This window comes from Gymnodraco acuticeps, unplaced genomic scaffold (assembly GCF_902827175.1).
Source record: "Gymnodraco acuticeps unplaced genomic scaffold, fGymAcu1.1, whole genome shotgun sequence".
Classification (NCBI taxonomy): domain Eukaryota; kingdom Metazoa; phylum Chordata; class Actinopteri; order Perciformes; family Bathydraconidae; genus Gymnodraco; species Gymnodraco acuticeps.
Window position 1 is genome coordinate 7,726,110 of NW_022990590.1, and position 14,188 is coordinate 7,740,297.

General features: G+C 43.1%; 2 protein-coding genes across 3 annotated transcripts in view; both read right to left on the minus strand.

Moving 5' to 3' along the window:
* The window catches only part of ankef1a (ankyrin repeat and EF-hand domain containing 1a), a 36,484-nt gene extending 28,124 nt beyond the window's left edge, over positions 1-8,360 (minus strand). For both annotated transcript variants that reach the window (XM_034228470.1, XM_034228469.1), the window contains exons 1-2: positions 8,220-8,360; positions 62-267 (exon numbers count right to left, since the gene is read on the minus strand). In XM_034228470.1, coding sequence (XP_034084361.1) covers positions 62-251 — 190 coding nt within the window. In that variant the 5' untranslated portion in view covers positions 252-267; positions 8,220-8,360. The remainder of the gene's footprint in view (positions 1-61; positions 268-8,219) is intronic.
* A 1,400-nt stretch (positions 8,361-9,760) lies between these two features.
* The window catches only part of emilin1a (elastin microfibril interfacer 1a), a 33,125-nt gene continuing 28,697 nt past the window's right edge, over positions 9,761-14,188 (minus strand). The window contains exons 8-12 of the mRNA XM_034228650.1: positions 13,188-13,602; positions 12,748-12,873; positions 12,508-12,525; positions 12,272-12,406; positions 9,761-11,510 (exon numbers count right to left, since the gene is read on the minus strand). Coding sequence (XP_034084541.1) covers positions 11,191-11,510; positions 12,272-12,406; positions 12,508-12,525; positions 12,748-12,873; positions 13,188-13,602 — 1,014 coding nt within the window. The 3' untranslated portion in view covers positions 9,761-11,190. The remainder of the gene's footprint in view (positions 11,511-12,271; positions 12,407-12,507; positions 12,526-12,747; positions 12,874-13,187; positions 13,603-14,188) is intronic.

The window sequence follows — 14,188 nt, forward strand, 5'->3', positions numbered from 1 at the left end:
AAACTCTTATATTTTCCACTTCCACCACTGAGTGTCACTGAGTAAAGAAGAGGCACATCACCCTGGTTGTTGGCTGACATTGCCACGTGCAGCGCCCCTGTGCCCTCGTGTGGCTCAGTGAGATTGATGAGGTTCTTCACCCCGAGGTTCACCATCTTCTCGATATGAGCCTTATCCCCTTCATGGACGCACTGCAGCAGGCGGTAAATCTGTAGGACCTGAAGGTGGCCCTCTGCAACTCTGCCACTCATGATAGTGTCAGAGGGGCTGGTTTAAAAGAAAAACAAAGAGATATGACTTCCTGACAAAGATGCAGACAAACAAGCTTATGTTCAAGGGCGGAAGCAATGTGTGTTTTTTTTTTAAAAAGTCAGTATTATCCAGGCTGGTTTTTTACAATCAATCAATCAATGTTTATTTATATAGCCCAATATCACAAATGTTACATTTGTCTCAGTGGTCTTCACAGTGTGTACAGAATATCAGTATGACAATACGACACCCTCTGTCCTTAGACCCTCACATTGTACAAGGAAAAACTTCTAGAGAAAACCCACAGTTTAAAGGGAAAAATGGGAGAAACCTCAGGGAGAGCAACAGAGGAGGGATCCCTCTCCCAGGACGGACAGACGTGCGATAGATGCCGGGTGTAAATCGAAAAGATAATAACAATGGGTTTTTATAGTTGATTAACAAATTAAACCTTGGAGCACACATGTTGTATGTCACTGAACAACAGTCTGTGAAACAGCATAGCAGAAAGTCAGTAAATCAAACCTGCGTTGCTTTGTTCACGTCACTTCACCAAAAACTCGTTTTCAGAATCAGAACACTTTTTTCAGGTAAAGGAAACTTGGATTTGGGACAATTGCTCCATTAAAGAATGTTATAACATTAAAAAATAAAATCAAAAGATTATAACAATTATAAATAACATGATTGAGAATGAGCAATAAAAAGATAAAATAAAATAAATATATTTATATTTATATAAACATAGGAAGTTAAAGTTAAATGGCCGTAATTTTTTTTTAATATAGTACAATATTTCACCGTAAGTTAATGTAAGTTAAAGTATATTTTTTACTTTAACTTACGGCTAAATTGCAGTTTCAGCTCAGTTTTACTCAGATATTACCAGAGGTGTGGACTCGAGTCACATGACTTGGACTCGAGTCAGACTCGAGTCACACATTTTATGACTTGAGACTCGACTTGACAACATCACAAAAGACTTGCGACTCGACTTGGACTTGAACACCAATGACTCGGGACTTGACTTGGACTTGAGCCTTCTGACTTGAGGTGACTTGCTACTTTAATTCAGAGGTCTCCAACACGCCGATCGCGAGCTGCCGTTAGAAGAGCAGACTCCCATCGGGGAAAGCAGAATCTTCAGCCGCTCCTACTCTTGCTGAGAATCCTTGCAGGCAGGGGCGGGTCTTTATTTAGCTGGGCCACCATGCGGCCAATCATATGCGATGACACACTAGGATCATACCATTATGTGAAAGAAGGGTGGGGGCACAGCATGTGCAGAGCGACGGGGAGACGGGGAGCCGGATTTAAATGCAAGCGCGTCGGAAAAAGTCAAGAAATGAGCGAAAACCGAAAAAAGAAGCAGCATCTGGCTGCTTTTCAATGATATTGGAGAAAGCAAAGCTGAGTGCAGGATTTGTAAAATGAAAATAACCTTCAGAGCAGGGTAAACACTCAGGATTTATTGTCAGAGGTGGGAGAAGTTCAGACAATTAAAAAAAGTTACAATCAGGGTTCCCGCGGGGTCTTAACAAGTCTTAAAAAGTCTTAAATTTGATAATCAGAATTTAAGGCCTTAAAAATGTCTTACATATGATTCAGAAGGTCTTAAAAATTATCGGATTTGAAAGGTACTTCTGTGTTGCGATAGCGTCTAAATGTGTTTTGGGGGAAATGTCCGGGCTGCAAAGTAACCAGTACGGTAATAGCCTTTCAGTTCCCCCCAACAATTTGTATTGAATTAAATCAACATGGAACCAGTAATCACTAACTTTGTCCCCCCCCGGCCCCTTATTGGAGAACACCCAGCTAGTAACTTAGCAACCAAGCTTCAGCTCATGTAGCCTATCTTCGAATCTACTTACAAATAAATATGGGGAAGTGTAAGTTCAACCGTATTTGGTTGGAAAACATCTAATTTAGTGCTTGGTTGAAACCAGTGGAGGGAACGTGTTTGAAGCCCGCTGCACCTTTTGCAAAATAAATTAGTGTTTGTTTTGCTAATGTAGCGTTAGCTAGTAGAGCGTTAGCTAGTGCAACAGCAGCTAATGTAGCGTTAGCTAGTGCAGCGTTAGCTAGTGCAGCAGCAGCTAGTGCAGCGTTAGCTAGTGCAGCAGCAGCTAGTGCAGCGTTAGCTAGTGGAGTGTTAGCTAGTGCAGCAGCTCCCGCAACAACACCGGGGGACCTCCGGGCGAAGTTTGGGTCTACGTCAACCCTAAAAGCGGAGGTGCTGTAGACGCTAAATACCGTAGCTAAACACCAATCATACAACAGCAACGATGAAATAGTGTAGCCAAGGCAGCAGAGCTCAGTCTGAATATAGCTCTTGTCACTCTCTCTCAGAGACACACACACACACACACACACACACACACACACACACACACACACACACACACACACACACACACACACACACACACACTAGGGCTGCTCGATTATGGCAATAATCAAGATTATGTTGGTCAATAATTAATATCACGATTATTAAATATGATTATTCATTGACTTTGAAAACATCCATTTATTGAACTTTAAAACAGATAATAATTTGAACAGTATCTTTTTAACTGTTGATTACCCTGAACGTATAATTCAACTGAAAAACCAATACAAAAATTAATTAAATAAATGATACATTACTAAAAAATTCTCTGAAGAACCAGCACCTTACCGTGGTAGAGAGGTTTGTGTGCCCTGATGAACCTGGGGGCTGTGTTGTCTGGAACCTTGTGTTCCTGGTAGGGTTTCCCATGGCAAATTGGTCTCAGGCAAGGGGCCAGACTAAGATTGGTTCAAAAGACCTCATGAAAGACGATACAAGAAGTGAGGATACCCGGCCCGGAGGAAGCCCGGGGTCCCCTTCTGGAGCCAGGCCCAGAAGGAGGACTCGTCGGCGAGCGTCTGGTGGCCGGGCTTGCCACGGAGCCCGGCCGGGCCCAGCCCGAAAAGGCAACGTGGGCAACACCTCCGCTTCTCCGTCCCGCGGGCCCACCACCTACGGGAAACATCAATGGGGTCGGGTGCGCTGCCAGAAGGGTGGCAGTGAAAGCGGAGGGTCTCGACGGACCAGACCCGGGCGACAGAAGCTGGCTTTGGGGACGTGGAACGTCACCTCTCTGGGGGGGAAGGAGCCGGAGCTTGTGCGGGAGGTGGAGCGTTACCAGTTGGATCTGGTTGGGCTCACCTCTACGCACAGCGTCGGCTCTGGAACCTTACTTCTGGATAGGGGTTGGACTCTATTCTTCTCCGGAGTTGCTCAAGGTGTGAGGCGCCGGGCGGGTGTGGGGATACTCACAAGTCCCCGGTTAGGTGCTTCGTTGTTGGAGTTTACCCCAGTGGACGAGAGGGTCGCCTCCCTACGCCTGCGGGTTATGGGGGGGAAAACTCTGACTGTTGTGTGTGCTTATGCACCCAACAGCAGTTCAGAGTATACGGCCTTCTTGGAGACCCTGGAAAGAGTCCTGTATGGGGCTCCTGAAGGGGACTCTTTAATCTTGCTGGGAGACTTCAACGCACATGTGGGCAATGATGGAGACACTTGGAGGGGCGTGATTGGGAGGAACGGCCCCCCCTGATCTGAACCGGAGTGGTGGTTTGTTACTGGACTTCTGTGCTAGTCATGGATTGGCCATAACAAACACCATGTTCGAACATAAGGATGCTCATAAGTGTACGTGGTACCAGAGCACCCTAGGCAGAAGGTCCATGATCGATTTCGTTATCGTATCATCGGACCTGAGGCCGTATGTTTTGGACACTCGGGTAAAGAGAGGGGCGGAGTTGTCAACTGATCACCATCTGGTGGTGAGTTGGGTCGAGTGGCGAGGGAAGCCTCTGGATAGACCTGGTAAGCCCAAACGTGTAGTTCGGGTGAACTGGGAACGTCTGGAGGAGGCCCAAGTTCAGGAGGCCTTCAACTCACACCTCCGGCGGAGCTTTTCGGGCATTCCTGTGGAGGTTGGGGACATTGAACCAGAGTGGTCGGTGTTCAAAGCCTCTATTGCCGAAGCCGCGGCGGGGAGCTGTGGTCTCAAGGTCCTAGGTGCCTCAAGGGGCGGTAACCCTCGAACCTCCTGGTGGACACCGGTGGTCAGGGAAGCCGTCCGACTGAAGAAGGAGGCCTTCAGGGATTTGTTATCCCGGGGGACTCCCGAGGCAGTTGCAAGGTACCGACAGGCCCGAAGGGCAGCAGCCTCATCCGTGGCCGAGGCAAAGCAGCGGGTGTGGGAGAAGTTCGGAGAAGACATGGAGAAGGACTTTCGGGCGGCACCAAAGTTGTTCTGGAAAACTGTCCGACACCTCAGGAGGGGGAAGCAGGGAACCATCCAAGCTGTGTACAGTAAGGATGGGACGTTGTTGACCTCAACTGATGGAGTGTTGGGGCGTTGGAAGGAACACTTTGAGGAACTCCTAAACCCGACAACTCCGCCCTCTATGTTAGAGGCAGAGCTGGAGTATGACGGGGGATCAACACCAATCTCCCGGGGGGAGGTCACTGAGGTCGTCAAACAACTCCACAGTGGCAAAGCCCCGGGGGTGGATGAGATCCGCCCGGAAATGCTGAAGGCTCTGGGTGTTGAGGGACTGTCATGGTTGACACGTCTCATCAACGTTGCGTGGAAGTCGGAAACAGTACCGAAGGAGTGGCAGACCGGGGTGGTGGTTCCCCTATTTAAAAAGGGGGATCAGAGGGTGTGTGCCAATTACAGAGGCATCACACTACTCAGCCTCCCCGGGAAAGTTTACTCTAAGGTACTCGAAAGGAGGGTCAGGCCGATTGTCGAACCTCAGATTGAGGAGGAACAATGCGGATTCCGTCCTGGTCGTGGAACGACGGATCAGCTTTTTACTCTCGCAAGGATCCTGGAGGGGGCCTGGGAGTACGCTTATCCGGTCTACATGTGTTTTGTAGACTTGGAGAAGGCGTATGACCGAGTTCCCAGGGAGTTACTGTGGGAGGTGCTGCGGGAGTATGGGGTGAGGGGGTCTCTACTCAGGGCCATCCAATCTCTGTACTCCCAAAGCGAGAGCTGTGTCCGGGTCCTCGGCAGTAAGTCGGACCCATTTCCGGTGAGGGTTGGCCTCCGCCAGGGCTGCGCTTTGTCACCAATCCTGTTTGTAATATACATGGATCGGATTTCGAGGCGTAGTCATGGGGGAGGGGGTCTGCAGTTCGGTGGACTAAGGATTGCACCACTGCTTTTTGCAGATGATGTGGTTCTAATGGCTTCATCGGTCTGCGACCTTCAGCACTCACTGGATCGGTTCGCAACCGAGTGTGAAGCGGCTGGGATGAGGATCAGCACCTCCAAATCTGAGGCCATGGTTCTCAGCAGGAAACCGATGGACTGTCCACTCCAGGTAGGGAATGAGTCCTTACCCCAAGTGAAGGAGTTCAAGTATCTCGGGGTCTTGTTCTCGAGTGAGGGAACAATGGAGCGTGAGATGGGCCGGAGAATCGGAGCAGCGGGAGCGGTACTGCAGTCGCTTTACCGCACCGTTGTGACGAAAAGGGAGCTGAGCCAGAAGGCAAAGCTCTCGGTCTTCCGGGCCATTTTCGTTCCTACCCTCACCTATGGTCATGAAGGATGGGTCATGACCGAAAGAACGAGATCGCGGATACAAGCGGCCGAGATGGGTTTTCTCCGCAGGGTGGCTGGTGTCTCCCTTAGGGATAAGGTGAGAAGTTCGGTCATCAGGGAGGGACTCGGAGTTGAGCCGCTCCTCCTTCGCGTCGAAAGGAGCCAGTTGAGGTGGTTCGGGCACCTAGTTAGGATGCCACCTGGGCGCCTCCCTAGGGAGGTGTTCCAGGCACGTCCAGCTGGGAAGAGACCAAGGGGTAGACCTAGGACCAGGTGGAGGGATTATATCTCTTCGCTGGCCTGGGAGCGCCTTGGGATCCCCCAGTCAGAGCTGGTTGATGTCGCCAGGGAAAAGAAAGTTTGGGGCTCTCTGCTGGAACTGCTACCCCCGCGACCCGATCACGGATAAGCGGGAGAAGATGGATGGATGGATGGATGGATGGATTACTAAAAAATTCATTAGATCAAATATGTTGTAGTGCACTGTCACAACCTAGCAAAGCAAAATAATCGTTTTTTACGATTATGTTGTTTTCGTAATTGTGGCAGGCCAAAATCGTAATTGCGATTAAAATATGATTAATTGCACAGCCCTAACACACACACACACACACACACACTCAAGCGCACACACATACACACTTTTTGTCTAACACGCTAACACAGTTCTGTACTGTTACGCTGTTGTGTTCAGTCATTGTTCTTATGTTGAACATGAATACATTTACTTTGTAAGTGATTATGGGACGTATTTCTTCTTTATATACATTTTCCTTCATACTTTATTGCCGTGAAATAGGTCTTAAATTCTATTCAAAGTGGTCTTAAAAAGGTGTTAAAAAGTCTTAAATTTGAGTTGGCGAAACCTGCAGGAACCCTGTACAATAAAAAGTCCTGCATTCAAAATGTTACAAGTAAAAGTATTAGCATCAAAACATAGTTAAAGTACCACCTGCAGAGGGATCTAGATGCAGGTGTTCTTTTCCCCATAGAGACCACCTCGCTGCACATTATCCCTTGCATACAGATAGATTCTGGGTCCCTTATAACATGTTGTACACAGTGGAAATAAACATTCTGGTTACCTCAACATCAGGGATCTTATACATTAAACTCCTTCTGAATCAAACCGTCACGGTAGCCTTACCTCTTAAATTAGAAAAACACACGTTACTTTACCAGCAGAGAGAAAATGGATTATTAAATTATTAATGTGACTAATAAAGAGCAATTTGATTATTAAGTATTATTCTGTTGATCGATGTCATTACATTTGGTGAAAAACACATAATGACTTGTTTATGACTCGTTTTGTCAAAGTTTAGGACTTGGACTTGACTTGAACTTGCCCATCCTGACTTGAGACTTGACTTGGACTTGCAAGACAATGACTTGAGACTTGACTCGGACTTGAGCGCAAAGACTTGAGACTTGACTCGGACTTGCAAAACAATGACTTGGTCCCACCTCTGGATATTACCAGAGGTGAAATGTAAAGAACATTTACTCAAGTAATGTACTCAAGTAATGTACTTAAGTAATGTACTTAAGTCATAAAATGGAGGTACTTTACTTGAGTATTTTCACGTTATGGTACTTTATATTTTTACTCCAATACATTTAGGGCAATGTTTTACTTTTTTCTCCACTACATCATTTATTTTACATATTTAGTTACTAGTTACTTTGCAGAAGTAACTAGTAACTTCTGCAAGTCAAACCCCACTTTTACCAAGTGCAACATTGAAGTGATGAACACATCAATGCATCAATACTTATAATACACAAATGTAAAACATATGGTACTTAAATGGGTCATTCTGCATAACGAGTACTTTTACTGTTGGTACTTAAAGTAGGCCTACATTGATGCTAATACTTTTTCTCTTTTACTTCTACTTAAGACAATTTGTTACTTAACAATTAATGCAAGACTTTTACTCCTAGCTTAGTATTTTTACGCTGTATTATTGCTACTTTTCCTTGAGTAAAATATCTGAGTACTTAGTCCCACCTCTGCACATACAGTGGCGTTACACCACATATGTAAGCTAGTTACTAGCTACTTATTTACCATTTTCTTAATTCAAATAGATATGATTGTATATCCAGCGTAAACGTCAACTGTGTAAGTGAACATCTAATTCCGTATAACCCCTTACCCGTGTACCTGTTTTGACCTTAATGTTACACTTTTATTTAGAACAAGAAAAAGTAACGCCTTAAACGCAAACAAATAATATTTGGCGTCATACAAATACACAAAAAGCCAATGTAACGTGATAAACCTTGACTTATGATACACAACAACTCAAGTGCACACCTTAAGCTAGTTTGAAGGTAAATAACGTTAGCTTGTTTAAGTGCGCTTCTTACCGTGCTTAAAAACTCGAAAAGTCGTTGCACTTTGTCGCTCGTATACCCAGCACATCCAGGACAGTCTGAGTTACGTTTCTACACAGTCCTTACTTTACTTTAAAGCACAACCTATCACTCTGTGGTAGCCGGAGAATAGAAACAAACTCGGCTCCATGGCAACGGCCCGCGTGGGAATCCCGGATATGTTGTGTTTTGGTGGTGTCTGATGATGCTTTCAAGTGCTGGACATGAGCTCGGTAATAAGAAGCTTGTGGCTGGATATTCGACTGCGGCAAGGCAATATGTACATTACCTAACGCATATGGCATATCATATAGCATATTTAACATATAGATAAAGTACAAATATACATAAACACATTTTAATTATAATCATTCAACATAATGGATTAGTGTTGACACCAGCCACATTGTATTATCTAAATGCAGTGTTGGCAGTAACTCTCTACATGTTGTTAAGTACTGTACTTAACTACAATGTTCACGCCTATGAAGGTTACTTGAGTAATTGCATATATTATAATGCTTTTGTTTCTACTCCACTACATTTTTAAAGCAAACCTTTTACGTCCCTACATTTATATGACAACATTAGTTACTACTTAATTTTCAAGTTTAAATTATAATTTAATTAAATTAAATTATAATTATAATTAAAACTAACTAAAACTAATAAATTACGATGTACTATCATGGATTACCAGTTGCAAAATAAAATTACTTCCCATTTATGGATCAACAAATATAATCCTGTGATATAATATATTTAAGTCCAAAAATATTTCAAATGTACTTGATTGCTATTACTACCTATGCATTTTTACTTAGGTAAAACATAAATACAGGGCTTTGAATTGTAACAGAGTATTTTTACACGTTGATGTTAATACTTTTGCTTGAATAAAATATCTGAATTCTTCCACTTCTACCTAAATGTTACATTTAAGAAGTGCCACTTGTTGGCAATCATCCATTTTATACAGTTTACGATATCATACCATCCACAATCAGAGGTTTCTGACAGGACAGAAATCAATATTTGTCATGCCTTATGTGGACCCTTATTAGCTTCCACAAAGTGATGCTAGTCTTCTTGGAACCACACAGAACTACCAAAATAAACATGTTTATATACGTCGCATCTCATCTGCACCCTACATCTTTAAGTAGCCTAGAATTACTGGTTCTTTGCCTTTGACCTGGTGCATGGATCATTTTACATAGTCCTGGGGATGACTTTGTCTGTGTGAGTGACAATGAAATGACAGCTATTAAGCACAGAGAGGTTAATAAAGAGACCTGCAATTCCCATTGATAAGTAATGAATGTGTAAACAATGGGAGAGACAAGGTATAATCCTTAAAATACATCCTTCAAGAGACTTCTTAAAAGGTTCTTCAGCAACAGCATTTGGAACATGAAGCTGAACACAAGGTGTCACTGCAGTGCAGCATAAGAAAACACTTTTTAATCATCTCCTTGAAGTCTTGAGCTAAAATTAACCTACTGAAGTCAAGAGAAAGAGATTTGAGAGGAGAGTTGAAACTGGCACATCCTTGCTCATTTAATAAAGGAACACAAAGAGGATAAAAGTGAGACTGTTGACATCAGATGTGTAAAACAGGGTGTCTGTATTTGAGGCACACTTGTGGCAAAAACATACAAAACATACACAATACCTGGCAAGGTGAAGTGGTAACTCATACAAATATGATACGGGCTGAAAAATATTTACATTCCTTCGGGGTTATACAATGCATAGAACCATAAAACAACATTCCCACACTGAATAAGGAAAATGTATTATCCACCGTAAGGTAAATGTAATCAGATATAAGCCAATCTGTTGTATTGTCTAAAAAATGTGCGATGTTCCTTTTAAATTCCATTCAAAAATATATACGAACTTGATATTGTGCACATTTTTCCTTCTGGAGACATTTTTAATAAGACTTCTAAAGGCAGGAAGTGTGTGTATTCATGGGAGACATGGGATTTGTTGCATAGAGACAAGGGTTCACTTTCATTGTTTGTTATTCTTAGCTTTACACAATAATTCCACAGTAAGATAGAATGATAGTAACAGCCTCATAACTTCAACGACTTGATCCTCCACCGAGTTAAGATGGCCCTTATTAGGACAGAGGTACAAAAAAAAGACATTCTTCCCCCTGTCCACCTTCCTCCTCCCTTCTCTGGGCATAGCTGATGTCCTAAAATGGGCTTATTGTTTTGCTGATGTATGATCTATAAAATCCTGTGGTTTTCTAGGATGAACGGTCAGTGACTTCATTTGTGCACTTCCTTCTAAAGAATAGTGGTTTGGACTGTGTCACCATCACTCTGCATGTTTTCCAAAACAATTGGCAGTCAGTGTTGTGTTTCTGGGAATTTGCTTGTGGTCAAAGTGAAATTGTGAGCATGGAGAAAAAGGAACTATATTATAAACAGGAACAAATGGTGTGCAATAACCTCTGAACATTTGATATGCTGTGGGCAGATTACACATAAAAGCAGAAAGACGTCCACATCTTTAATCTTTTTTCATTTCCCCTCTATGTCCTCTCATTGGCACAAGAAAGACCTGAAGGCTATCTTGGTGGAATCAGGGAAGAATTCAAGTTTAAAGAACAGCATGAAATATGTAATTATAATATAACCCTTCAGTGGCCTTTTTCTAAAGACAACACATCATAGAATAAAAAACACAATGGCTCTTTGCACAAATAGTTTCCGTAAAGCTGTGAGACACACCAAAATGAATGTGGTTGGAAACAACGTTTTGTTGTCCTTCCTTCATAGCACGTAAGGTACAATTATAACGTATTTCTTTCCTTGCTGAATTCATTCAGTCCAGCTATTTCAGTCTCTTTGACTGCTCAGGCAGTGGCTCTTTTTGAGTCCAACTACAATGCTCTCATGTTGCAAGTTTCACCCAGAGAGACTGATTATAATGCGACTCCATCCAATCAGATGGTCTCGTACAGCAGCATCCCACTGAAGATGGTCAACGGTTCCGAGGAGAACGCCAGTTTGCCCGTGACCAGGTCGATGCAGACGGTGTCCCCGGCCTCCATGGGCAGGATGATGTTGAAGACAGCCAGAGCTCCAGGGATGTGTTTGGCCTCTGCCATGGGCTTCTCCAGACCTTCAGGCTGATATCCGGCTGAGTCCACACGGGCCACGCCAGTGTTGGACTTGGACAACACAGCCTCGATCTTCATGTTCTTGTGGCCCGTGAGGATGCCGCTGAAGAAGTACTTCCCACTCACTGGAGCTGTGAAGTAACCTGGAGGAGGGAAGCAGATCATATATAATCTAAATATTGCGCATTTGCTGTCATGTAGAATTGTTTATTGAGTAATTTTCATGAACTTTGAAGGTCAATTTCAGGGGTATAGTGCTGACGGAGCACAACAGAATGCCGCTCCAGCACTTTTCTTTCTGATGAAAAATAATATTTACAGGTTGGCTAAGGGGCCGTGTGCAGAAAGAAAAACACAAAGAGATGGTATTCACTGCCTTTGTCTAAGATAAAAGGAATAATAAAGGCTCACATTTAAATGTGGACAACAAGCCTCTATGTTATTGTATTATTATAAATATAGGCACAACTCCAACTAAGGCTACACTACTAAACTGTACATTTGAAGATGAGATCCAATTATGCAAAACGTGATTGGTTGATGCCTTCATTCGCTGTGTGGAAGCTCAGAAAATCAACTTCACGTGTAATGTTTGCATTCTGAGAGAAAGCATTTGTGTCAAAAAAACTGTTCAGAAAAATACTTCGATGTGCAAATTCATCGCTCAAAAACACCTACTACCTACATGGCAATGAATGAATAATATATTATAACATACTTATAAGAAGAATATGACATTCCTTGCTACTTGTCACAGCTAATGTACAGTAGGTTCAGTGCCAAATTAAAATGGTGTTTTCTTTTTGTAACTGGAGTGAACTGACAGTCTTAGCTTACATCAAAAATAACAACTTTTACTTTAGGTAAATTGGAGTACTGATTTTGTGACTGAACTAAGACTCACCTGTCTTGGGATCGTAGGAGTTATTTTCATTGACAAAGATCTCGTTGAACACGATGGTTCCTGCACTTCTCATGGATCGAGTCAATGCCGCAGAGAAAGAAAGGCGTGGCACGTGGGCATCAGACCCTGCAAGTCCTGATCACAGTGGAGAAAACAAGAGAGTAGAATTAGGGATGAAATAAAGATCAAACAGTAACAATTGCTTTCATCTGCTGTTTAGTAAGATCAACACATACCCTGTTCACCTCTGAGACCTGAGGAGTAAGATGAAAGATAAAAACAGTGAGTACATCATCCAAAAAAAATCATTCTAGCTGTTTCTTGCATTCTTTCTAACCCTAACTTTACTTTAATTTTATGAGAATATTCCCCTAGTATATGTGACGAGACAAAGATCTTAGATAAAGCTTGAAGATGTTGTTATAATACTCAAAATGTAATGAGATTACAAAAAAAACAAAGATTGTTGTCTTTACCTGGGGGTCCAGCTTGTCCCTGCCTGCCCTCTCTGCCCTGAGGTCCCACCCTCCCTTGGGATCCGATGGGACCCTGGATTCCACTCTCGCCTTTTTCTCCACGGAGGCCCGGTAGACCAGGTGGACCTAGGAGAGAATAATGTTGAATGAGACATCGCAGCTGGGAAACCTCTGAAAATCTTCTTTAGCAGTTTCTCTAAGGATATTTCTAAAGTAAGCCAAAAAAAGCTAAGACATTGCGATGCCTCAGGATGAGCCTTTCACCCTCATGTTTACTAAAACTCCTCTTTCAGACAGATTGCAGACTTTTTAAGTACATGCTTCTCAAGATGACAGTTTGAATTCTTTCTTTGGTCTTTTTTCCCCAGACCTAGCCTCCCTTTTTGATTATCTCTTCTCCAAAAGTCAAATTCCATGCCCTTGGTCCCCTTGCGACTCACCCATGAAGTCTTGCTCTATGAAACTGTGGAACTCCTTGGCCAAGTCCAACACTGAAGAGTTCAGTCTGTTAATGTCTGAGTGGACGTTCACCAGCTGGACGTTCTGGATATTGTCGATGTGATCTCCTTGAGACGTTACGGTGACGTTGAGTCCATTAACGCAGCTCCAGAGCCCAGATACATGTCGGTTCAGGCCCTCCTTGATCCTCACCAGGCTGTCTGAAAAAGAGTCGAAGCGTCCGCACACTCCCTCCAGCTTCGAGAGTCTTCTGTCCAGGCCGTCGCTGGACCGCCGGCACTCCCCCACCTCCGTCACATAGTTGCTCCTGATTATTTGGATCTCTTTGCCCATGTTGTCGAATTGAATCTTCGAGTCATCTACGTGACCTGTCAGCTCCTTCTGCAAATCGTCCACCTTGAGGAGAATGTAGATACGTATCAATGTGTGTATTTTGGATCCTTTTTTAAAATAAACATACTTTTTTTGTATCTTTGTGTGAAGATTATTTATTTTCCTAAAGTATCTTATGCACACAAAAATATGTAAGTCTATTATTCAAGCCATATCTGTCAAGAAGACATAACTGATTGTAATACGCTCAAATATTTTCCTAACTATAACAACATTATGTGAAAACACTGTTGCCAAGATAACCATTTTTGAGTGCTTCCCTTCAATATGTACATTCATTTAATAAATAGACACATTATGAGATAATAAACGCATTACCATCAACATTATCATAATAGGGTAGCTTGGTGTTTTTTGTTTGATTCTGAGGGGGCTAGTTCTACATGTAGTACAGTGCTTCCCAACATGTGGCTCGAGATGCCCAATGGGGTAACATGATAAATCTGAGGGGTCATGTTCAACAAGTAACATGGCGGATAATTATATTGTGCTAGAAAGCATAATTATTATTTTAACTAATTATTTTGAGTCAGAATAGCGATATGTTTTGAGGCACAGTAGCCGGTCAACCACAATCTGATGTATTGCT